Raw genomic sequence first — 25,974 nt, 5'->3', positions numbered from 1 at the left:
TCCTAGAGCTTTGTTATTTGCACTGGCTGTTTAAAGAAACTCAGCTAAGGCTTTCTTACACATTACAATAAAAATATGTTGATTTACTCGACCGACATTTCTTCTTCTAAAACAAACCTTTACATGTGGTTTACAGGAACTCCAAGTCAGCTACTCTGTTTGACCTAGTTGCAAAGGAGAGGACAGAAAGAACTGGGGAAAATCTGGCTGTGCATTTTGCCATGTAGGGGGCTTTGGACAACTTTTTATTCTCTCTGGTCCTCAGTTTCTTTATCTGTAAAAATGAGGATGACAATATGTAGTTTAGAGAGCTCTGATGGCTTAGTGTTAAGGAATTGTGCTGTTAATCCAAAAGGTGCATGGTTCGAATCCACCAGCTACTCTGTGAGATATAGATGGGCAATTCCCTCCCATGTGATTACTGTTTCGCTCTGGAGGGTTAGCTATGGGTCGGTTCTGATTTGATGGTACACTACAATATACATTTTCTAGGTTATGATAAGCTCAGGATAGTTCATGTGAAAATGCGTGAGACAATGTCTGAATTCGACACATGGCCACTCACTCACTGCTCTTGAATTAGAGTGACTCCTAGCTCAAGCTGACCCTCAAGGGGTTTTCAGATGCTGTAAATCAAGACAAGATTTTTCTATTTAAGAAAGAGCTGTACACACTAAGGAATGGATTAGGCATTGTAACTAATGAATTACATTAATCAGTGATCATTAATGTTGTAAAACAAATTGTCTGTGAAAAACCAGTATGATCTGTAAACCTAAATTTATTTCTAATATCACAGAGTAATATGTCTTTGTTCTCTAAGATTTTTAAAATCTTAGTTTAAAAGAAAAATAAATCATAATCATCTATATTTTCTCATTAATATACCTAGAATGTTAATCTGAGAACTAGATTTAAAAAATAACAAAGTATTTACTAAAAAAATAGCAAGCCATCATTCATTGTCCAACTTTCTGGCTATGGACATATAGTCAAAACTCAAACCAAACCTTTTACTGAGGGTCTATAGGTTGTGGGGGCCCGTTGGTGAGAAAGACTGGCCCCACGGCTATGAAAATGGACTTAGAATTGCTGTCAATTGTAAGGATATCATGGGACTGAACAACATATTCTTCTGTCGTGCATAAGAGCCGAATCAGTGGTCACTAACTACACCAACTTTCATGAAAAATAAAGGATTTTAGTCCACTGAAGGATAGTGGTTCTGTATTAGCAGATGAACATATCCGTATGTGAAGGTAAATAAGACAATCATGATATGGATGAGCAGAGGAGAACATAAACACAACCTAACTGTAATTCCTAATGATTATTATCTATATTCTTATTTTAATTACTCCAGTCTATCTGAGCTAAACAGGTTTGTCATGGAGAGGGTGAAGCTGGAGTGCTCCTTGGAGTCAAGAATTCTGAAACTTTGTCTGACATACTTTGGGCATGTTGCAAGGAGGGACTGGTCCTTGGAGAGGGACATCATGATTGGGAGAGTGGAGGGACGGTGCAGGAGAGGAAGACCCTCGATGAGATCGATAGATTCTGTGAGTGGAGTGGTGGGAATGAGTGTGAGACAGCGAGGTTGGCACAGGATAGAACAGCGTTTAGGGCTCTTGTACATAGGGTCGCTATGGGTCACAAACGACTTGATGGTACATAACAACAACAACAACATCATCAACATGAATTTACTAACATTTTTCATGAAGAAGGACCTTACCCTTACTAACTTTGTGTTTTTGGGAACCATGTAACTCTTGTGCTTCAACTGTATTTTTATATCTTCCAAGTTAGGAAGTTGGAAAATTAGAAAAAGGAGCACAGGAAAAGATAAGTGAGGTGTGAAGACCCACTGATAAGCTAAGAGTGGAAACCTGGGAAGTGCAGGCACAGACACCACTTCTCTGACACCTTGAAAGAGCTAAGGCAACATGAAACGGGTCCAGGCATAAAGTCTACGTCAGTGACACCAGACTCAGAAGCAGGACACCTGTATACTATCAGCTGTAATCATGTCAAAAGCCTCTCAGGTTTTCCTCCGTCAGTTGTGCACAGGGCAGTTGGGTTATGCTATGTCTCACATCCTTCCCCAAAATATTCTATAGCACAAACTGAAACCACCTGAAACAAGGGTAGGTGTGAGCAAGGTGGCAGCGTGTAGGGAGATTTTAATTAGAAGGCACATTCTAGCAGGGATCTAGGAGGAAGAAGGCAAGAGGAGAGTGGACAAGGCATGGGCTTCCTACTCATTTGCACTTGTCTCTGGGCAGGGAGGCCGTGTGTGTGTGTGTGTGTGTGTGTGTGTGTGTGTGTGTGTGTGTGTGAGTGGTGTGTTTGGTGCTGTCAAGTATGACTCATAGACACCCTAGGAACCACAGATCTGAACCCTGTCCTATCCTGTGCCATCCTCACAATCTCTGACACATTTAAGCCCACTGATGCAGTCACTGTGTCAATCCGCCTGGCTGAAGGTGTTCCTCTCCTTGTCTGTCTCTTCACCTTCTCAAGCACGATGTCCCTCTCCAAGAAATAGCCTCTTCCAGCAACATGACCAAAGCATGTGAGATGAAGCTTTATCATCTGTGCCCCTGGCTGTACCTTCTCTAGTAGGGAGCCAGTAATTTTAAGTGTCCTAGACAGTTTCTGTTGCCGTAATATAGGGCTGCTACACACAGCCATGTGTGGATCAAGTGATCTCCAAATGTGTGTTAATACTGAGTGCTACAGTGTCCTACATATTCCAGAGTTGTTCTTATTAGATACTTTTACTGTCTGAAATTGAGGACTGCATATTTTGGGCATATTATCAGGAAAGCCCAGTCTTTGGAGAGAGACATCATGCTTAGTGAAGTTGGGTATTAGCAAACAAGAGGAAGACTTGACAAGATGGACCAACACAGCGGCTGGAGCAACTGATTCCAGCAAAGCAGCAATTGTGAGAATGTCCCAGGATCATGCAGTGTTGTACACCAGGCCGCTGTGAGTTGGGGTTGAGTTCACGGCACCTGGCAATAGGAACACTGTCTTGCATTTAGGAGGAAAGTCATGATTTCTGGATAACTCCTAGATGGCACACATCAAATTAATAATTGAGGTAATACGTAGTACTGCTCATTCAAAATAAATGAATTGCTTGATTTAAATGTTCAATAAGCAGCAAAATCCACAGTTAGTTTTAGAATTAGCTTTTTAAAACTGGAACTAGTTATTTGGCTCCTAAGGCACGGAAACATTGGCACCCATCAGAGCCCACTTCCAGGACTTGAAGTTAAAGGGAGCAGGCAAGTATGTTCATTCACAGCAATCAAATGGATCCACTGGAGTAGAAGTAGGAGGCATACGACAATGAGGACACAGGCTGAGCCTGGCCATGTTCTCTCATCACGTCCACCTCACTTGCACAGGTGTGTGGATAAGTGAAAAGATCTTGCTGGCTCGAGGGGCAGGGAGTCATGGGGACCCCCTCACTTCTTTACTTGACTTCATTCAGAGGCTAAAGCTGAGTGAAGGGAACAGCTGGTCTAAAATGTAGGGAGAAGTGTGGATTCCTGAGTGTGTGGCTGATGCCCACTTGGACCTACTCACAGATGACTGGGATGAGTTAACCAGAACCAAGTCAGATGAAGAGAAGATGATCCATGCTGTGAGCCAGTGTAGATGGCTTTGTCGTCACGGCTTTGGACTAGACTTTGTGGATGTAGATGCTCAAAGTTTCCAGACTGAGTAGAAGATTCTTCAGCAAAAGGGATATGCTTGTTCCTTCAGAGTACTGATCTGATAGGGATGGGCAAGTCAGAAACTGACTATCCAAAATGGAGATCTTAAGGCATGAAGGGGCTGGCTTACACGCTTTCACAAAGGCATTATCAGTAACGTGATTTTAAGGAACCCCTCCCCCAATTCTATCTGTGTTTCATTGATTATGCAAAGGCATTTGACTGCATGGATCATAACAAACTGTGGCTGACTCTGAGAAGAATGGGAATCCCAGAACATTTAATCGTGCTAATGCGAACCCTATACTTGGACCAAGAGGCAGTAGTCAGAACAGAGCAGGGTAACACTGCATGGTTCAAAATTGGGAAGGGTGTACGCCAGGGATGTGTCCTGTCTCCATACCTTTTCAACCTGTATGCAGAGCAGATTATCCGAGACGCGGGGCTCTTTGAGGAGAGGCATGGAGTAAGAATTGGTGGACGATCTATCAACAATCTGCGTTATGAAGATGACACAACCTTGCTCGCTGAAACTGAGGAGGACCTCATGTACTTACTGCAGAGGGTCAAGGACTGCAGCCTTCAATATGGACTGAGGCTCAATGTCCAGAAGACAAAAATTCTCACCACTGGACCAATCGGTAGCATCAGGATGGATGGCGAAGAGATTGAGATTGTTCACAGCTTCAGTTTGCTCGGCTCCACAGTCAACACTCTTGGCACCAGTAGCCAGGAAATCAAAAAACGTATTGCGATGAGAAAGTCTGCAGTTAGGGACCTCTCCAAAATACTCAAGAGCAACAGAGTCTCTCTGGAGACTAAGGCCCGCCTGATACAGGCCATGGTTTTTGCAATCACTTGTTATGCATCAGAGAGTTGGACAATGACTAGGAAGGATAGAAGGAGAATTGACGCCTTTGAGCTGTGGTGCTGGAGAAGAGTATTGAATGTACCATGAACTGCCAAGAAAACAAACACATTCATCGTAGAGAGGATTAAACCAGGCTGCTCCTTGGAGGCAAGGATTCTGGGGCTTCGTCTGACATACTTTGGACATGTTGTAAGGAGAGACAGGTCTTTAGAGAGGGACATCATGCTGGGTCGAGTGGAGGGACAACGCAGGATGGGAAGACCCTCTATGAGGTGGATTGAATCAGTGATTGGGGTACTCGGAATGGGTGTGTCAGAGGCAATGAGATTGGCACAGGATAGAGCACGGTTTAGGGCTGTTGTACATAGGGTTGCCATGAGTTGCAAACGACTCGACCGCACATAACAACAACAACAACTCCCCTAATATACATGCACAAGATACAATGTAAATGAAAGATTGTGGAAAATTAGCTTTGTTCATAATAAAAAGGCAGACGGATATTATGATAAGACAGAAATTGACCCTAGTTAGCTTGGATTATGCTAGGCACCACTCCTTTTAGGAATTAGCTCATACAATATAATTAATCTGATATATACAAGACTGTGATTTTATTCTTGTATCTTTAAAAGTAATCTATGGAATGAAATTTTAAAACTACACAACATCTTTGGATCACACAACCCTTTCATGTTTATTTGTTTTGTAAACATGGCCACTCTGCACAAAGATATGGAGGAAAGTGTCCCCCTCCAGCGCTCCGCAGCCCGCACTCCACAGGCTGTCCTTGCAGAGTGCTGGTGAAGTTACATATTTAGCTGCAGCTGGGGGTGGAATTGTAGGGAGTAGTATTACATAATCAGACTATAATTATTCTGGCATTGTATAATAAAGAGCCTCGTTTTCCCAGTCTACAGCAAACGACAGTGTTTCTGGCCCACCTCTGGGGCGCAGGTAAATGCTCAAGGAAGGTGTCTTGAAATGTCTCAGGGAGCTAAAGAAGGTCATGGGACAGGCCATTTTCCACCCCACTTATCCACTGGCCAAGGGATCAGCACACCTGGGGGATCCAAGACAGACACCGCATTTGTTGTTACTGTTGAGTATTATCAAGTCAGAATTAACCCATAACTAACTCTCCAGAAAGAAAGGCATATGGATGAAGAGAAGACTGAAACTGTCAACAACTTCATCTTGCTTGGATCCACAACTAATACCCTTGGTACCAGCAGTTGGGAAATAGGGAGGCACATTGCACTGGGGAAATTCTGAAGTTAGGGACCTCTCCAAATTATTTAGGAATAATGAATGATGTCAGTTTGAAGACTAAGGTGCGTCTGATTCAGGCCATGGTCTTTACTTGCTGTGCATCTGAGAGCTGGACAATGAATACGGAGAACAGAAGACGACTTGACGCCTTTGAGCTGTGGTGTTGGAGAAGAGCACTGAACATCCCATGGACGACCAAGAGAACAGATAGGTCTTGGAGAGGGTGCAGCTGGAGCGCTCTTTGGAGGCAAGGATGATGAAGCTTCACCTTATATCCTTTGTGCATATTGCTAGGAGGCGCTATTCCTTGGAGAGGGGCATGAGGCTAGGAAGGGTGGAGGGCTGGTGAAAGGAAGACTCTCGAACAGGTGGACTGACATGGTAAGTGCTGCAATGGGCTCTAGTGAGTCAGGAAGTGTGAAGATGGCACAGGATAGGACAGGGTTCAAATCTGTCCTTCATAGGGTCACTATGAGTCATACGCAATTTGATGGCACCAAACACAACAATAACACAACAAATTACACAGGAGGAGATTGCCCATCTTCCACAGAGCAGAAGGTGGATTCAAACAGCAAATCTCTGAACTGGTAGCACATTTCCTTATCACAGAGTCACCAGAGATCCCTTCCACTCCATTATTATTTCTCCACAATAAGGGAGTAACTTGGATAAAGTTCTGGGAGAACCAGCCAAAATGCAAAAGCCCTACAGAGAACTGTCTTCCTTTTCCCTGCTCCACTAATGCTTTCATGCTGGACTTCTGTGATGGGAAGGGAGGCTCCTTACTAACCAGAACTAAGTGGTACAAGGTCAGGGGAGCAGACACCAGCTGCATTCTCTCTTGTGGGACTACTGCTTTCTTGGATCAACTTCACATCAAGTTGTATTAAGATTTTTAAGTCTTTTTACTATGACTTCTGCAATGGATCTAGTTCCCCCAAACAGTTTCAGGGCTCCTGCTTTTTAACGGATTCGATTCCACTAACGCAATGGTTGGTGGTTCAAATCCACCAGCTCTCTGTGGGAGAGAGAAAAGGTAGCATTCTCTCATAAACATTTACACCTGGGAAACCTGATAGATGGTCACCATGAGAAGCACTCAACTAAAGTAAGACAACTGCCTATCACAAAAAGAAGGTGTGCTTTGTTAACTTTTATTGTATATAATACACAGCTGAAGAGAATTTAACCAACAAGAACTCCCTCTGTTCCTAATTCTACTTACTGTGAAAATAAAGTATTAAGTCTTTTCCCCCTCAACTAAAAACAGTTGATACTACAAGGGGGGAAAATGCACCTTATTAGAGAGCATACATTACTGAAGTAAAGGTGATGTGGCTTCCAAGAAAAATTTTATTGAGTTTTCTGGTGATAATAAACACCCTGATTTAAAAAAAAAAGACTAAGAAATGCAATAAACTTACAGAGTCTCAAAGTCTTTGGCAATATTCTTCATCAAAGATGCTAAAACATCTGACTTATTATTGGTTTAACATCTTCATCACTGTTCTATCACCTGAGAGGATATTTATCTTCACATTTTTTTCTTAAAGGTCTCTATCCACTAAAAAAGTCCATCAGAAGAACATGCATCTGTAGGCTTCTGCTAATCTGGCACCTCCAAAGGACAGAGGATGGTGGAAAAGAAGGCTTAAATATGAAAAGGTCTTTATTTCCTTTGAATGCAAAGTAGTGAATCAAGATAAAAGTTTTAGTCCTTACAGCAAAATGCTATCAGCTTCTTCTGCATCAAGCCTGAAACAATCACAGCCTCTCAGAGAATGCATTATGAATACTTCCCTGACCTCCTACAGCCTGCACACATCTGTGATGTCCCTCCACTCAGCTGGTCATAAGCAGGCTGAGGAAATCAGGGTCCTGGGCATTTGCAAGAAGGAAATCAAGCATGATCAAGTACCATGATACCCAAAGTGATCCCAGAAGGCTACCCCCTGCAATATAGTGTCCTGAGCATCACCTGACACTGAGGGAATCCCATCCCAAACCCGAGAACGTGAGGGGAATCATCTCTCAAGGGACCTCTAGAACCATGTATTAGGCTTCCTGAAGATACTTTATGCAGAACTAACATAAATACTACCGTGGTAACACAGCGATATATATAGTTGTTAAGTGCTGTCGAGTCATAGATGACTCATAGCGACCCTATGAACGAAAGACCCGAACACTTGTATAACTGTCATTGTTTCTCCAAGTTCATAGAGTTTTCAGAGGCAAGCTATTTTGGAAGTGGCTGCCACTCCTGCTTCCAAGCTTGTTTTAATCGAGGAGCTCCACCAAACACTGTCCACCATGAGAAACCATTACCCCATTTGACACATCAGTGTGCTTGGCATCACAGCAACCATGAGATTACCTCTGTGCAGCAAATGGACAGATCAGTGCTGTACCACTTAAAAGAATGTTTAAAAAAATGTTTGACTAAAAAAATATAGAGAGAAAATAATAAGGCAAAAAGGTAAGCCTTAAAGGGTATTCTTAATCTAGATCTAATTGTGCAGGCAGAAATTAAACAGCACTTTCCCTAGGAGACAATTTAAGAACTGTTGCAAATAATGGAAAATACTATCAAAAGAAGAGATGATTCCAATTTATTACATATTGTCAAGGGGCTCCTGGTAGAATCCTGCCATTTCCCAGCTGTTGTTGAACGAGGTCCCGCTTCCTGGCAGTCAGCTAGAATACCAGCTTGCTAACCTTGTGTTAACAAATTTCTACATACCGTAACTTGAACTGTGAGCGAACTTCTCCATGTTCTATTTGAATCAGTTCATTATAGCAAGCAATTATGTTGCTATTCTCCATATACCTCTGAAAAGAAAGACAATGCATAAGACACAGAATTACTTTTTAAAGAGTCAAACAAAGAAATGTAACTGTTGCTCTTATCCCCAGGTAACTCTCTTACATAAGACAACTGGTAGGTAATTTCAGAGGGAATAAAACCATTGCCAAGGTTTTAAAAGTCTTGTTCAAAAGCATGAGAAACAACAGTGCAGGTAAAGTTGTTGTTGTTGTTAGGTGCCGTCAAATAGAGCACGACCTACTGCCACCCTATGAACAACAGATCTGAACCCTGTTCTATCGTGTGCCATCCTCATATTTCCTGATACACTAAAGCCCAATGTGACAGTCACTGTATCAATCCACCTGGTTGAGGAGCTGCCTCTCCTTTGTCCACTATCCACCTTTCTGAGCATCATGTCCCTCTCCAAGGAATAGCCCCTCCAAGCAACATGCCCGAAGTATGAGATGAAGCTTTATCACCTTTGCCTCTAAAACATTCTCTGGCTGCACTTTCTCCAAGGCATAATTAAACAAACAAATCAGGTTCGAGTCTAAGGCTTGAATGAGAATAGAGCTTTTTTATAAAACTTAACCCTCCTAAGGCAATTTTCAAGACCTTATATATGCTACATTATTCCATGTAGAACAAATGAAAAATTGTGTATTTCTCTTTTATGAGCTAGTCAATGAATACTCAACAGGATCAAGAAGCCAGAAAAGGGGAAAAAAGCAACAAATTTGAGAGCAATTTTAATTAGGAATAGGGAGAACTACCTTGTATTAAAGGTTACTACACACAGAAACATCATGAAGAATTTTCTAAGCATATGGCTAGTAACCAATTAAATAGAAAAATACTAAAAGTACCCACTGTTACTAAGTCAATTCTCCCCTGGGTCACTGCAGATGCAAGTCTTTACAGGAGAAGACTATCCACCTTTCTTCCTAGGAGAAGTTGGTGAATTTGAACCTTGGACATCTACATTAACAGCCCCAAACATTACACCCCAGGCTACCAGGGCTCCCCCAAATGGGTATCTTTAAAGCAACCTGATTTTACCCCTAAGCCTTTGTTGTTGTTGTTAAGTGCTGTCAAGTCGTAGACGACCCATAGTGACCCTATGAATGAAAGACCTGAACACTTACATAAATTTCAATGTTTATCCAAGTTCTTAGAGTTCCCAGAGGCAAGCCATTTTGGAAGTGGATGCCACTCCTGCTTTAAAGCTTGGTTTAATCGGGAAGCTCCACTAAACACTGTTTATCCTGGGTAACCATTATCACATCTGACACATCAGTGTCACAGTGTTTAGCATTTCAGCAACCACAAGTTACCTCTGTAGAGCAAATGGACAGAGCAAATGAACAAACCAGTGCTATACTACTTAGAAGAATATTTGACCAAAAACAATTAAAACCACGCCCGAGAGCCCAAATGTGTTTTTTAAATAGGCGGCCAAATCACATCATCTCACATCCATTAGCAAGTCAACATTCTACCCTAATCCTCACCAGAACTAGCAAGCAAGCCTCTGTAGACTCTGGCTGCTACAGACAATTTGGTAGAAATGGCTGAAACAATAGAGGAAGTCACAGAGATATATGTTGTTCTTATGTGCCATCGAGTCACCTACGACCCATAGAGACCCCGCACACAGCAGCTCTGAACCCTTCCCTGTCCTGAGCCAGTCTCACTAATTCTGACACACCAACCCCCATTGCCCCAATTACAGTATCAATTCATCTCATCCGGGGTCTCGCTCTCCTGAGCTGTCCCTTCACTCTTCCAAGCATGATGCGCTTCTCCAAGCACTGGTCTCTCCTGGCCATGTACCCAAAGTATGTGAGATGGAACTTCAAAATCCTAGACTCCAAGGAGAAACTTGGTTTCACCCTCTCCAAGACAGACCTATTTGTTTTCTTGGAAGTCCATGGTATGTTCAAGACTCTTCCCCAGCACCATAATTCTAAGGCATCGATTCTTCTTCTGTTATCCTTAGTCATTGTCCAGTTCTGATGCATAGTAAGTAATTGCAAAGATCATGTCCTGGATCAGGCACATCTTAGTTTCTAGACTGACATCATTATAAAGAACATGTAATAACTGTAAGGTTGATTTTTGGAGGCAAGGATTTTGAAGCTCTGTCTCACATACTTTGGGCAAGTTGTTAGGAGAGATTTGTTTTTGGAGAGGGACATCATGCTTGGAAGGGTGGAGGGACAGTACAGGAGGGGAAAACCCTCGATGAGAAGGACTGACTCAGTGACTGGGGTAACAGGAGTAGGTGTGTTGGAGGCAATAACATTAGCTCAAGATAAAGCAGGATTCAGAGCTGTTGTACACAGGGTCACTATGAGTTGCTGGCAAGTTGAAGGCACATAACAACAACTCTCCGTGTGTCAGAGTAGATCTGCACTCTGCGGGGTTTTCAATGGCTCATTTTCAGAGCAGGCTGCTAGGCCTGCCTTCTGAGGTATTAATCATTGGTACCAGCCAGAAACTCAGACAGACTTTCATTTATACAAACCCATATCAACAAGTCAGGGCTGACTCATGCGACCCTTTGCTGGTGTCTGAGGCTATAAATCTTTAATGGAGACAGTCTCATCTTTCTCTCGTAAATCAGCTGGTGGAGTGGAACCACTGATCTTTCATTTAGCTGCCCATCAAGTACCTTACACCACCAGGGCTCCATTTTTAAATACAGAGCAAAATTAAACATGATTAAGTTCAGGTGTGGCTTCTGGGTGGTTAAAGTTTTTAACAGATCTCTGAGGGTTGCTAGCTGATGCTTTAGAAAACACACACAGCAAGGGGTCCTATGAGGAAATACAAGCTGAAATCATTAGAATAAACAAGCAGTTATCTTTGGGGAGACCTTGGCACTCTGTTAGTGAGCAACGCTGCCGATAGGCACTGTGGGGACAGACTTCCCAGTGTTTTTCCCAACTTACTTCACTGAAGCTCTTTTCATGGTACACCTTTTAAGAATTTTTTTGACACTTCAGTTCCATGGAACAATTTGGTAAATTCTATTTTGATGGGCCCAATAAGGAGTTTAAAGCAAAACAAGCATTTGCATCTTGATTTTGTCATGAGCCTGGCAAACTATTTAGTCATCTTGAGCTTGTTTCCTCCTCTGCAAAAATAGAGAAACGATGAAATACATAGCTGAGGATTAAGTAAATCAGCTAAAAGTGAGTCTAGCGGGTAATAAATCTCCACTCCCTGCTTCTTCCCCCACAGCGAGGCTCTCAGGGGCAGGGCCTGTCTGGCACTTGTTCCCCAACATGCCTAACAGAGTGTGCTGCTCACAGCAAGAGCACCATAAATATTCTCTGGATTGAGTAAGATCATCTCAAATAGAAAAAACCCCAAACAAAAACACAACAAAAATGGCACACAAAGATCAAGAAGAAAACACTTGCAATTGCCCTGTGCCAAGATGCCAGCTATTACAAGGCTCTGGGTGAGCAGAACATCAGAGCTGTGGGCTTCAGGAAGCAGGTACCCAGGGCTCAAGGGGCCTTGCTGTGGACCATCCAGTGCACAACTTGTTCCCAGTTCCCCACTCATGGGACTGAACTGAGCAGACTGAAGCGCGAGCCAATTACCTAGAAATGCAGCATCACATTTCAGCAAGAGGATTTAAAACACTGAAAACAAGTCACAGAGAGGAGTAACAATCTGCACAGAGGGCAAAAATCACTTGTATATTTGGAAGAGTGCTGGGGTAAAGAGTTGCCAAAAGCAGGATTTTGCCCATAAATGGAGACGAGACACCTGGAGATGAACTGCAGCCACAGAAAAGTCAGGAGAAGGCGGCTCTGTACGCCTCAGCTTCCCTTGAGAGGACCCTAAACTATTCCAGGGTGCACTGACCTCGCTGGTAACATCTTTGATCACACTCAACCTTTCCAATGCCAAGTGGTCCCTGACAGGTGATGTTTTCCATGTTCCCATGGAGGGTCCAGTCCTTGGAGAAGGACATCATGTTTCGGAGGGTGGAGGGTCAGCACAGTAGGACCCTGGATGAGCTAGACTGACACAATGACTGTGGCAGGGGGTCAGGTGTGTCAGAGACTGTGAGAGTGGTTCAGAATAAGGGAAGGTTCAGAGCTTTGGTCTATAGGCTTGTTATGAGGCAATGGCACATAACAACAACAACAATATCATAGTGAGCTTTATTTATTAGGACTTACAGTGAAAATCAGCAAAAAATCAGGACTTAGAGGATGTGTCCAGAGGAGCCTGGACAGGTTACAAAATGCATAAAAAGGAAGCAGCAGAACTTTCCTTCCTAAACGGCCTTAATGGCATGTACTCTCAAAGACCACCAATCATCTCTCCACAAACCTATCCTCTGGACAAGAGCCTCCAAATCACACTAGTTCTAAACCACTGGAGGCAGTCACTGAACAAAAAGCAGGCCTTTAAGGATATTCAGTGGCACCTCCAGAGGCCCTGGTTGATTCAATGGTGCTGCTGCCATCTGTGATCAGCCCCCAGGTAATGAGGGAAACCAATTCCCCCCATACTCACATCTTGCCTCAGATGAGAAGGACAACTCTGGGGAACAAAAGATATGTGGAACCCAAGACAAACGTTAGCATTAATGCTCAGAAAATGAGGAAGTCACAGCCACATAGCTTCTGTGCCCAGTTTCCTTCTGTAACTCTCCATTCCAAAAATCAAAAGCATTGTCTTATGTACTCTCATTACGATACAGCAGCACAGAAGAACAGCTTTCGTGAGCTGAATGCCATCCTTCGAGAGAAGAGATGACAGTCACAAAAGAAAGGGTGAGGCTATTGCCAAAGAGAAGCATTCTTTTCTATTGCACATTGTGAAACCCGCCTTGAGTATTTTTATAGCACTGCTTTTACATTAACACACACCCAAGCACAAAACAACTCCATCACAGATGCTGCTCTGTGTACACAACAAAGGGATATTTTTTTTTAAAAAAAATCTCAGGATAGGAAAACACTCTGAATTAAAGTGCGCAAAGGAATTGTCACTATTCACAAGGCAGTACCTACTTTTGAAGGTCACATCATCTATTTGAGACACAAATTATTCGTATCAGAAGACCTTGACATACTAGATAAGCCTACCCATTTGTCAGGAAGTCTACTTGCAGTTGTTTTTTCAGTGCTTTTGAGATGGGTATGATTCATAATAACCCTATGAACAACAGATCTGAACTTTGTCATATCCTGTGCCATCCTTATCATCCCTGACACATTTGAGCCCACTGTCAAAGACACTGTATCAATCTATCTTGTTGAGGATCTTCCTCTCCTTCACTAACCTTGCACCTTTCTAAGCTTGATGTCCCTCTCTAAGAATTAGCCTCTCCTAACAATGTGTCAAAATTATGTGAAATGAAGCTTCACCATCCTTGCCTCCAAAAAGCACTCTGGTTGCACTTTCTCCAAGACATATCTGTTTATTCTTTTGGTCATCTATGGGATATTCAGCACTCTTCTCCAACACCACAACTAAAAGGCACTGATTCTTCTCCTGTCATCCTTATTCACTATCCAGATCTTAGATGTATAGCAGATGACTGCAAAGACTGTAGCTTGACTCAGACACACTGTAGTCTTTAAACTGACACCAACATGCTTCAGGACTTTTAAAAGATCTCTGACAATTGACTTTCTCAATGTTACACATTTCCTGATCACCTGACTGCTGGCGCCAAGGATGTTGATTATAGATCCAAGCAAGATGAAATCATTGACAGTTTCAGTCTTTTCTCCATCTATGATGTAAATGACTATTGGAAGCCAGGCTTGAAGTGGCTGGTTGCTGTTTTGTGCCGCTGATTGGGAACTATCCCACAGCTGACCATCCAGCAGGTTTTCAGAGGCAATAAACTGTGTGGGAAGAAACTGTCCATTCCCCTCCTTGGAGCATCTGGGGATTCAAACCACATGCCTTTGGGACTACAACGCAGCTTAGTACCAACAGGCCACCAGAGCTCCCCGAAGTGACTGCAGAGGCCTAAACTGCAGATGCCTGGGTGCAGTGGTTCACTGCCAGAGAGAGAGACCTCTCTGCTGCTGACACTTGGTTGGTGCCCAACAGACAGTACACAATGGTTGGGGGTAGCTGGAGCACCATCTTTGCCAGGGAGCAGCATTAGACAACAGGTGGAGCACCATCTTGACCAGGGAGCAGCCCTCAGATGGCAGGGAGTGGCTGGAGGTGACTGTAACACCATGTTCACTGGGAGCAGCACCCAGACTGATGGCAGGCATGGCCTGACCTGAGTCATCCTCACCTGAAGATGTCATTAGGGTCAGCTAAACTCTGTTGATATTAGGGTACAGCGTTTTTCTACCATTAGAAAAATCTACCATTTTTCTGTCTTGTGCATTTGGGAGGGTGGGAGGGAATGACTTGCTTGGTGCTGCATACTTTATTATCTGTGTATGTATAAACTTGCTTGTTAAATAGTTTTACTCTACAGTACATTGTTTACTATACTGTGGCAACTTACTATCTACTATGATGCTAAAAGTTGTGCCACCAACATTTTAATACCAGTGTGTCACTCATGGTGGACAGAGCTTCCAGATTAAGATAGATTAAGAAAGACTAGCCATTCAATTATGAAATAACTAGCCTTTGAAAATGATAAAAAATTTAGAGGAACACTTTAGACACATTGCTAGGGTTGGAGCTCTTACAGTAGAGGATACTAAAAATGAGGAGAAACAGATGTAAATATATATAGAATATGGAACAAAGTATGAATATAGGAAACTTGAAGTTGTCAAAAATAAAATTAAAAAAATGGCATTCTAGGCATTAACAAGCTGAGATATACTGGCACTGGTCCCTTTAAATCAGATACATCTACATGAAAGTAGTCAATCTTAATCCTTAAATTGAATATAAGTGTTATTAATATAGTTGTTGTTGTTAAGTATCACAGATTGGGACCAACCCACAGCTGATGCTCTGGCAGGTTTTCAGAGGTAGTTAATTGCAAGAGAGGAGATTGTCCATCCTTCTCCCACAGAGCAGCTGGTGGCCTCTAACTGCGTGCCTTTGGGATTGAAATGCAGCTTCTTGCCCCTAGGCTCAAAGGAATCTTTCTTTGTTGATGTTTATGGTTTAAGCCAGGAGCTCACAATATGCTGCAGGTCATTTACTGGAGTTTAAATTATTTACACAAGTTACATAAGTCAATGATGGATCTTTGAGTATGCTTCAAAAGGAAATGTTTCTTTCAAAACTAGAAATAATGCACAGTGTTGTTGTTGTTAAGTGCCGTCAAGTTGTAGGCGACTCATAATGACCCTATGAATGAAAGACCTGGACACTTGTATAACTTTCATCCTCTCTCCAGGTTCTCCAGGATTTCCGGAGGAAGCTATTTCGGAAGTGGATGCCACTCTAGCTTCCAAGCTTGTTTTAATCTGGAAGCTCCACCAAACACTGTCCACCATAGGTGACCATTATTGCATTTGACACATCAGTGTCACAGTGTTCAGCTTCACAGCAACCACGAGTTACCTCTGTACAGCAAGTGGACAGACCAGAGCTATATGACCTAGAAGAATGTTTCAAGAATGTTTTTAATGCATAGTGGTATAAAAAAATTCAAATACATAATGTGAGGTCCATTCATAATTTTTCTACAAGGATTTGTTTTACAAACTATATAACATGAGTCAGTTTCAACTCATGGTGACTCCATGTGCTCCAGAGGGGAAGTGCTCCATAGGGTGTTTTTGGCTCTAATTTTAATGGAAGCAGATTTCCTTCTGTGGTGTCCCTCGCTAGTCAATAATCACCAACTTCAGAGAAGGGAAAACCATTTGTGCTACTCATGTATCTCCATTAAAAATACACTTCTTTCAAACATTCATGTTTTGTCTTCTTCTACCCTTTCCTTCTTTTAAAAATCTACTCCACCATCTCCCTTCCATTTGTATGCATATGGACCTGTGTCCAAGCAAACCTGCCATCATGTGCTTATTCCTGTGGCATGAGTTTACCAACGCACTGGTGAACACATTTACCAACGCATTCTGGATGTCAATTCTGTGGACTGATTTATATGTAACTGAACTCAGTCACATACACATTTAATCTAATTGTATTGTTATAAATAAAACAGTTTGGTGACTACATAATTTTGCTCTAATATGTAATAAGAAGTATATTTTATCTATCTACCTGTCTGTCTGTCTATCTATCTATCTATCTATCATTTCCATTCATTCATTGTTGCATTTTTCTCCCTGCCCATCCCTCCCTCCCAGTTTGCTCTTCTCTTTGAAAAGTAAAAATAAAAGAAAAATTCTTTCATTGTTTTACAATCCCTCCCCCCAGATCCACTCCACTATGCAGCCTTTCTTTGCTCTGGACTCCTGTCATGACAATAATACCTAATCACATATGCCTTTAAACAGTTTTCTTCCTCATCTGTTTCAATGCAATATACATTTTTTATCCCATCTTTCTCAGTCTCCCCCCAACCCTGATGTCGGTCCTATTTTATAACAGTGACACCATGCAGTATTTGTCCTTTTGTGACTGAGAAAAATATCTACTTTTTGGAAGTAGGAGTGCTATCCACTTCCCAAACAACATGCCTCTGCAAACTCTATGAACTTTGATAAATGTTGATAGTTACATAAAGGCTTCAGGCCTTTTGGTCATAGGGTCACTATGAGTTGTTCTTGACTTGAAGGCAACCAACAACAGCAAGTATCTATAGCTAAGATACATAATGTTATGAGATAAAAACAAAAAGCCTTCGACAAGCAGCTACCTATTCACTCACTCACTCATTCATTGCTATCGAGCCAAACACAACTTCTAACAAATCTTGAAGCTGTAAATCATTTAGGAGGAAATTGTCCTTCTTTACCCACAGAGCCACTGGTGGATGTGAATAGCCAGAGGCACGCAAGGCCTTTGGATTCTCTATGGACGAGGTCACAGAGCTCTAGATCCCATCAGAAATGTTGTTTACATTCCTCTATAGCCTTGGGGCTCAAATTTCTTAACAATTATTATGGTAATTTTGTTTTGCTGTTATTGGTGTTGGGGATAAGAAAGGTGCACATGAGGGAGGCTCTGTCTTGTCAGTTACGTACCCTGTTGAAGCCTGCATTGAGAAGAGGAAGGATGGAGGCCTCTTCATGGTCACCCGATCTGCAGCAAAGCAGAAAATGTGGTCACTCAGCAGATAGAAACCAGGATTCCTCACACTGAAACATGGAGAGACAGCAATGAAGCAAAACATCGCTTTAGTGCGAAGAGTTCCTGATGCACACACATTTTCCATCAGAACCCTTCCCTGGCCTCCCAAATACAAAATAACAAAAATAAAAATAAACAAACTCCAGCAGTCTGCCTAAGACTGTCACCACTGATCTATATGAACGGCCTTCTCCAAATGTGGCTGCCCTTTGGAGCTCTTTGAAACTGAGGCAACACTTGAGAGCCATGAATGGGAACTTCCCCAGAAAGGACTGCTTGATCCAAAGACTTGTCCCCAGAGCTTCTAGGAACATGACTCCTACCTCAACCGCAGAATCTAAGTCTCAATGTGAGGAAGTCAACTGGCATTACAGATTGCATGACCCCACAGCCAAATGGGGAAGACATGTTATAGGAAATGCAACTGGGAAGGGAAGAATAGAAAAGACTTGTTGCCCTCATTCAAAAAGAATGTTTCTTATCATAAACATACACTATAGCTAGGCTGCTACTGGTTCGAAGGAAACACAGTCCTCAGACAACATGGGTGTGTATCCTAGGAAAAGGTGAGAAAAAGGCCTAAATACGGATGGGTAAGGAACAACTAGAACATAGAGTCTAGTGCTTATCTGAAGTATTACGTATCACTGATTTCTGCCATACTGAGAAAAATCCTCATGATTTCTTTTTCCCTCAAGAACTCAAAGCCATATCTTTCTTAGAATGATGAAGTAGGAGGGGTACAAAAAGGATTCCAAGGCTATTAATGAATAATGTTCTAGTCTATCAATTTAGTGGCACAGCTGATCCTCTAGTAAGTTTTTAGAGGCTATAAACCACCGTTTGAGATCAGACTGTCCATCCTTCTCCTGAGGCAGCTGGTGGATTAGAACAGCCTGCCAATGGCCTGGTAGCTCTTTACTACAAAACCACCAGAGCTCTTTAGTGACACAAGATAGCATTTTATTTTATTTTTGTAAATATGAAATATTTTATTTACAAGGAAAATCAGAGTGGAAAACAACACTAAATAATCCACAGTAACTTTCACTTGTCAAAAACTTGAAAATATCTTTTGCTCTGTGATCTGTGCAGTAAGAAAGAGGCTTGGGGACAAGTCTGTGTGACCTAATACACTTGTGGTTTCCATGTCCACCTTGTTAAACTCTCAGAGTCCTCAGAAGATAAAATATAACCAAGAGAGCCAAAGTGGACTTATCTCATGACAAAATTCCCCCACTCACTTTGCTAGGGATCCTGTTCCCCATCAGGATGGAAAGATGGTAAATAACCAATGGGGGACAATTTCTTCATGTTTCTCAGCTGCAGTCAGTGGGAACCACGTAAGAGTCTTGGTAAAGGTAAGACCTGAAAACCACAGCTTCCCACTGTACCAGTAAGGTCTTGGAATGAATTATGTCAAGACAGCCCTGAATCAGCCTTATTTGAAGGAGGTCTAGCCTTTCTTCTCTGAATTGATAGCTTGCCAATGCCTTTTTTACAGAGGCTGTGGATGCTATGAAGGGGCTTAGCAGATCGTAGACTCTAAATAAGATCTATTCTCTTTAATGCTAATGACAGCCACTAAATGACTACACTAAATTTTGATATTTGTGAAGATTTTAACCACTCTAGGCTGCATGAGCAATTTTCCTCCCCTGCTGGTTGTTTTCAGTTTTGGCCAATTTAACAATGAGTGTGGTAGAGCCAGGTTTGTCTTCTGCAACATAGCTGAACCTGCAGCTCAATCCCTCTTTTTTGCTTTAACACCCTGGCATCTGCCCTTCAGTCTTGCATCTAGCCATAGATAGTCTCAACATAAATGGCACAATCCTTCTCTCAAAGTGAATTTAGTGTCTCTTTGTTCACATACTACCATTTTCTTCTTCTTTAGTGAAAACCAAGCATATCCCCTCCATTTCTTTCAAAGAAAAGATAAACTAGATCAATGTCCTCTCCAGAGGCCTCTTTCCAGATTTTCTGTCCACTTCCAGCAAATAAGGAGAACCTTTCCTTCCCCCTTCCTTAGGTGTATGGTGGAGTTAGCAATATGACTGAGAAAAGCCTAACTATTTCCAGAAACCTGTGAAACAAAAACTCCCAAATGCTTGGGCTAAGGTCTGGAGGGCCGAGGAACTGCCCACTGCTTTGTAATCTCTAAGACTTGATGACACCAGACACACGCTTCAGATGAACGGAGCTTCTCCCAGCTGGGGCAGGAGGGGCTGCTTACGCTTGCGGAACCACTGCAAGGATCACCGTGTGCTCAGAGGGATTCGTGGCCCGGATCGACCTGCAAGGAGAAGGGTACACATCACCCAAGGTGATCTGGACTTCGTTACACTAAACAAACACAGAATGTCTTCAAATATAGTGCAAAACGACATGTTGCTCTAAACACAAAAGCCCGAAAAATGCATGTACGACAACAAAGAAAAACGTCCTTGTGAGTTAGGACAATTTCTTTGTTTTATTTAAAAGATTTTTTTTAACTCCCAGGCAATAACCCAATACCTCAGACTTGCCAATTTTCCACTTCAAAAATTGGCAAATTCCATTTAAATTCCTTGTTTCTGATTGAATTTCCATTCTCAAAAAAAAAAAAAAATTGGCTGTCTCCAGTCCTCTAGTTACTGGTTTGTACTTGGGGAGCCAATTGGGTTGGATCTTTTTCTTTTAAAACTAATAGATAGTTGACCTTAAAATAAAGATTAAAGCACTCACTGGCAGCTGGTATACAAATGCAGGTTACAGTGGATTAAGGAAGGTGTACAGAGTTGTCTATATTCTTCTGTTGTGCCACTGTTTGTGCTCACACACTTTTAAATAAGTGGGTCATCAGTTGGGGCTAAGAAATGTGGCAATACAGCTCCTGACACTGTGATTTCATGTGTTGGACTACGGCAAACATGTATATCATTAGTTTATTCCTCAGGACCCAAAATAACAAGAATGTTGAATTTTTAAATACTTGAGTCTTCTTAGAAGTGCTGTCCCGCAGCTCAAATTCTGGATTATTCTGGTCAGGGGGTCATGACTGTATGAACTTTTAATAAGGGGTTGCATACTTGAATCAGAGTACAAATAAGAATGCTTGCTTTGACCCACTCCCTTTGCTTATTTTGAGATCCCTCAGAAAGGAATCATCTCCAAGAGCTGAAGGGAAGCTCAAGGCTACCCCTGAATAATCTGTGGAACAAAGTGTTTGTTTTCTTTCTAGCTAGGCATTTCCTCCCCTCTACATTTTAATGTGCCTGCTTTACCTCTCTCCCTGGGACAGCCAGCTCCTACGGCTTCAATCTCTTATGATAACTCCACATTTTCCTAATCTTTTTCCAAATGCATACTTGTCCATGTCCTTCCTACTCTTAGAGACTTCATGCTACAGATTAGGCTGCTGGAGTCCCTGATGAGCACAGAAGGCTCAAGAGAGGGATCTGCTGCTGTACTTACTCCTGCACAGTGATGTTTCCCTTCTCTGGATAAATGGTATTGGAACAGGCTCCTCTGGTGGCCTAGTGTGGAGGAAGTTGTGTTGCCAATCCAAAGGCAAACAATTAGAATCCATCGACTCATGTGAAGGAGAAAAATGGCCATCTCTGTCTATGTGGTTTGTTGTTGTTGCATGTGGTTTGTTGTGTTGTTGTTGCTGTTGCTGTTATGGGCCATCAAGCCACTTGCGACTCACAGTGATCCTATGTACAACAGCCCTAAACTCTATCCTGTGCCAACCTTATTGTCTCTTGATACACCTACCCCTATCACCCCAGTCCATCTCATCGAGGGTCTTCTTCTTTGGCACTGTCCCTCCATCCTCCCAAGCATGACGTCCCTCTCAAGGACTGGTCTCTCCTTGCAACATGTCCAAATCACGTTAGATGAAGCTTCAGAATCCTTGCCTCCAAAGAGCAGCCTGCTTTCACCCTCTCTAGGAGAAACGTTTATTCTCCTAGCTGTCTATGGTATATTCAATACTCTTCTCCAGTACTGCAGCTCAAAGGTATCAATTCTCCTTCTATTATCCATAGTCATTGTCCGGCTTTCTGATGCATAGCAAGTAATTGCAAAAACCATGTTATTTACAACCTCTGAAAACCTGCTAGAATGTCAGCTCTTGACTCAACAGCACATAATAGCCACCACCACATCTACAGGGAATGTCTTAAATCACTAAGGGCAAGAGGGATGCCAATACCCCTCTAAGGCCAGCACAAAAACTCTCTCAACTAGCCTTCCTACAGAACAGGTCCTCCTAGATTGAATCTCCACTGATTTGATGCTTAAAACCTACTAGATAATTGACAGAACTAGTAGTTAACATTTAGTGAAAGGAATGCACAAGCTTTGTGGGTCACACATTAATCTGTATAAAACCGTCAGAGTCTTCCTCAGCTTCAGTGGACCTATTCTACTCAAATTAAGTGTTAAGAATATGCTGGTGGTGACTGAAAGGGGTAGGCCATAAGCAGAACTTAAAACATATTATGGACATAACTGGGCTCGAGCACTTATTTTTTGGCCTTTTTTCCATATTTTGAGTTGGTGTCTCCTGCCTACCTCTCTTCCTTAGGAAGAGAACCCCCAAAGGAACTGGTCTGGTAAGAGAAGCTGACATTTTTTTCCTGGTTGAGAGCACTAGGGGAGACCTAAAGGAAGGTGGAATAGGGTCCCAGGGATCTAGGGGGAGGGTTTTGGGCTAACGACAACTCTAGCTGAAAAGTCAGGAATCTATGGCCATATATAGCAATAAAGAACATGGATCTGCAAGGCGTAGGCCCTCTGCACAACCTCTGAGGGAATGTGCGTTGGTAGTGAAGTGCTTGAGAATCCAGTTACCCGGGCTTAATGATGACCAGCAAACACTGAGTGTCATTACCACTTGGCACACACGCTTGCCTACTGAATGCACAGATACTTGCTGCTCTTCTGTGCAGTTAAGGCAGGGATGTGTTGGGTAGGAAACAGAGTTACATGTCTTTATTCTTCCAACTCAAACTCAATACCAGTGAGTTGATTACAACTCTACATTGAGTTTCCGAGGCTGTCAGTCTCAATGGGAGGAGACTGACCAGTCTTCTTCCATGGAGCTATGGGTGAATTTGAATGGCCGATGTCAGTCTTGGTTTGCAGCACAAGCTGCTACAATCAATGCCATCAGAATAAGGATGACAGAGGAAGACTTGATGCCTTTGAGCTGTAGTGATTCCTTTGAGCATTGAGCATCCTATGGACGGCCAACAGAATGGACAGATACGTCTCGGAGAGGGTGCAGCTGGAGTGCTCTTTGGAGGCAAGGATGATGAAGATGTGCATGTTGCTTAGGAGAGGCTATTCCTCGGAGAGGGACGTATCACTGGGAAGGGTGGAGAGTTGGAGAAGGTGAGGCAGAACCTCAACCAGGTGGACTGCTGCAATGGGCTCTTGTGTGTCAGGAAGTGTGAGGATGGCACAGGACAGAACAGGGTTCAGATCTTTTGTTCCTAGGGTCACTATGAGTCATACTCGACTCAACAGCAACTAACAAAAATAACATGCCACCAGAACTCCTCTTTGTTGTTAAGGAAAATTATAAAGCCTACCTGCTAACCTAGCTTTGGCTGAATTATAAGATTTCATTTTAATTTACTTTGTAGACAAAGCTGATCTTAAATCACTCTGTGTGGGCACAAGGACCTATGTTCTTTTTACCGTAAAATACTGTATGAAAAATAAAAGTAAAAAAAGAAAACATATTTAGTATAAATGACCCAATTTTATCCCAAAAATCATTAAGAAGGCCTCTTAATACTAAAAATACCACCCAACTACTTTATGGTCAAATATGCACATTATTAAGTAGGCAGATTTATGCAAAACATATTAGCTTTGTTTCATTGGGAGATGAGTAAAACATTTCCTAAGGAGTCTTTTCCTTAAGGAAAATTCTGCTTTGGGAAATTGTAAAGACAATAAAAAAACCCCAAACAAACAAAAACCAAAACAAAACAACAACAACAAAAAAATCCAGAAAGAAAGAAAAAGCAATGCCTATGAGGAAAAACTTAACTCACAAATTTCCTACCCAGTTACCAATGGTTCCAAAAAGCTATTTTCCCACCTTCCATTTCATTAATGACTATGCAAGAAAATCACAGTCTCATATTGGAGTGCGTTCTGCTCTAGCATTTAATTAGTGACCTCTTCCCTGTTGCTTCAAAGCATTCCACTTCTGCTGAATGGATCGGTTCATCAGCGCTAACACTTAGACTGTGCATTTATTTATGAACAAGCATGCTTTTCTTCCTCAAACTGCCAGTGTTTCTGCAACCAAGCAGGGTGCTTGGGCCCCTGGAAGATTTGCTGTGCCTGCAAAGTGACTGACTTTGCTCTACTACTGGGAAGCCTGCTGGAGGCTGTAGCCATCTGTGTCAAGGAGGGAAACATTTCCATCTCACACACTGCTGGTGCTCATTTTGGGACAGGATAAGGATTAGAATATCTGGTGTAAATCCAAACCATATCTATGTTGTAAGAACTGTGTGAATTTTAATGCTGTTCTTGAAATATGAGCAACACTGTGGTGGGGGTGGTCCAAAATTTTCTGTGGAGCCTCGCCCATACTTCCAGCAAAAGTCAAGAGTACAGAGGGCACAGGAGACCTGCAGGAAGGGCTATGACCTTCATCCCAGAAACCTTTGATATACCCTGCTAAGAAATGCAACACGATTTCAGATGAAATGAAATATGCTATGAATGAAGTTCACCAATAGTTATTAAAATGCACATCCACTAAATACATCAAATCCAGGAAGGTACCTGCACACAGCTTCCGCATCAAAGTTCCGAGTTTGTCTGTGGTCGATCACAATAATTTCATGGTGCTTATCTAAAAAGCATTCAAGGGCTGATTCTGGAGTCCGGGAGATGTTGCATCTGTAACCAGCTCTGTCGCAGGCCCACCAGAACCCATCACTCTGACTATCCTCCTTTGCAAAGATGAGCAAAACCTGAAAGACACAGAAAACTTGTCCTGTTAAAAATCATCATCACAGAAACAGAATTAGACGCAGGCCTACAGATAGTTTAAAAATGTAGCCTTTGGAGTGAGAAGGCTGGGTTCAAATCCAAAGCTCTCAACTGATGACCTCAAAAAACATGCAAAGATGTTAACTGTAACAGAAGGCAGTGAACAGTTTATGGAAGCTCATTGGGACAAGTGACTGAGCACAGAATAAATGTGGATATTCACAACAATGGTGAATATTTTAAATTAAGCAGTAAAATTATTAAAGGGATAATCAACAAAGGTGAAACTGTGATACACACAAATACACACACACATTCACCAAAGGGTCCAGCAAACTGAAGCTGTGAACAATCTCAATCTCTTCTCCATCCATCCTGATGCTGCCAATTGGTCCAGTGGTGAGAATTTTTGTCTTCTTGACATTGAACCTCAGTCCATATTGAAGGCTGTAATCCTTGACCTTCTGCAGTAAGTACATGAGGTCCTCCTCAGTTTCAGCAAGCAAGGTTGTGTCATCTGCATAACGCAGATTGTTGATAGATCGTCCATCAATCCTAACGCCACGCTTCTCCTCATAGAGCCCAGCCTCTCGGAGAATCTGCTCTGCATACAGGTTGAAAAGGTATGGAGGTAGGACACATCCCTGGCATACACCCTTTGCTTGAACTTGCATATGAGTAGTTGGGGGTCTGTTCCATAATCAGATCCTGGCCTAGTTTTCACAGCTGATATTGAGCTTCTCCAGCGGTTTTTCCCACAGATGTAATCGATCTGGTTCCTATGCATACCATCAGGTGAAATCGCCCATTATTATCAATGCATCTTAATTGCATGTTCGATCTATCTCTGCCTTTAAGAGTTGGTAGAAATCATCTGTTTCTTCTTCTTTGGCTCTGGTTGTTGGTGCATACATTTGGATGACAGTGGTGTTCACTGGACTTCCTTGTAAGCGTATGGATATAATCCTATCACTCACAATGTTGTACTTCAAGATGGACCTAGAAATTTCTTTTTTGACGATGAAAGCAACTCCATTTTTCCTCACCTTTTC

At 42.3% G+C, this 25,974-nt stretch overlaps 1 protein-coding gene across 4 annotated transcripts in view; it reads right to left on the bottom strand.

Moving 5' to 3' along the window:
• Positions 1-25,974, bottom strand: part of PDE8B (phosphodiesterase 8B) — a 360,385-nt gene that overhangs the window by 95,914 nt on the left and 238,497 nt on the right. For all 4 annotated transcript variants that reach the window (XM_006889834.1, XM_006889835.1, XM_006889836.1 and 1 more), the window contains 4 exons: positions 24,713-24,903; positions 20,151-20,210; positions 17,812-17,869; positions 8,621-8,709 (listed from right to left, as the gene is read on the bottom strand). In XM_006889834.1, coding sequence (XP_006889896.1) covers positions 8,621-8,709; positions 17,812-17,869; positions 20,151-20,210; positions 24,713-24,903 — 398 coding nt within the window. The remainder of the gene's footprint in view (positions 1-8,620; positions 8,710-17,811; positions 17,870-20,150; positions 20,211-24,712; positions 24,904-25,974) is intronic.

This window comes from Elephantulus edwardii, unplaced genomic scaffold (assembly GCF_000299155.1).
Source record: "Elephantulus edwardii isolate Elephantulus edwardi_28Jun2011 unplaced genomic scaffold, EleEdw1.0 scaffold00082, whole genome shotgun sequence".
Lineage (NCBI taxonomy): Eukaryota > Metazoa > Chordata > Mammalia > Macroscelidea > Macroscelididae > Elephantulus > Elephantulus edwardii.
Note: the sequence above shows the minus strand (reverse complement) of the source record. Positions and strands in the feature narration are given on the sequence as shown.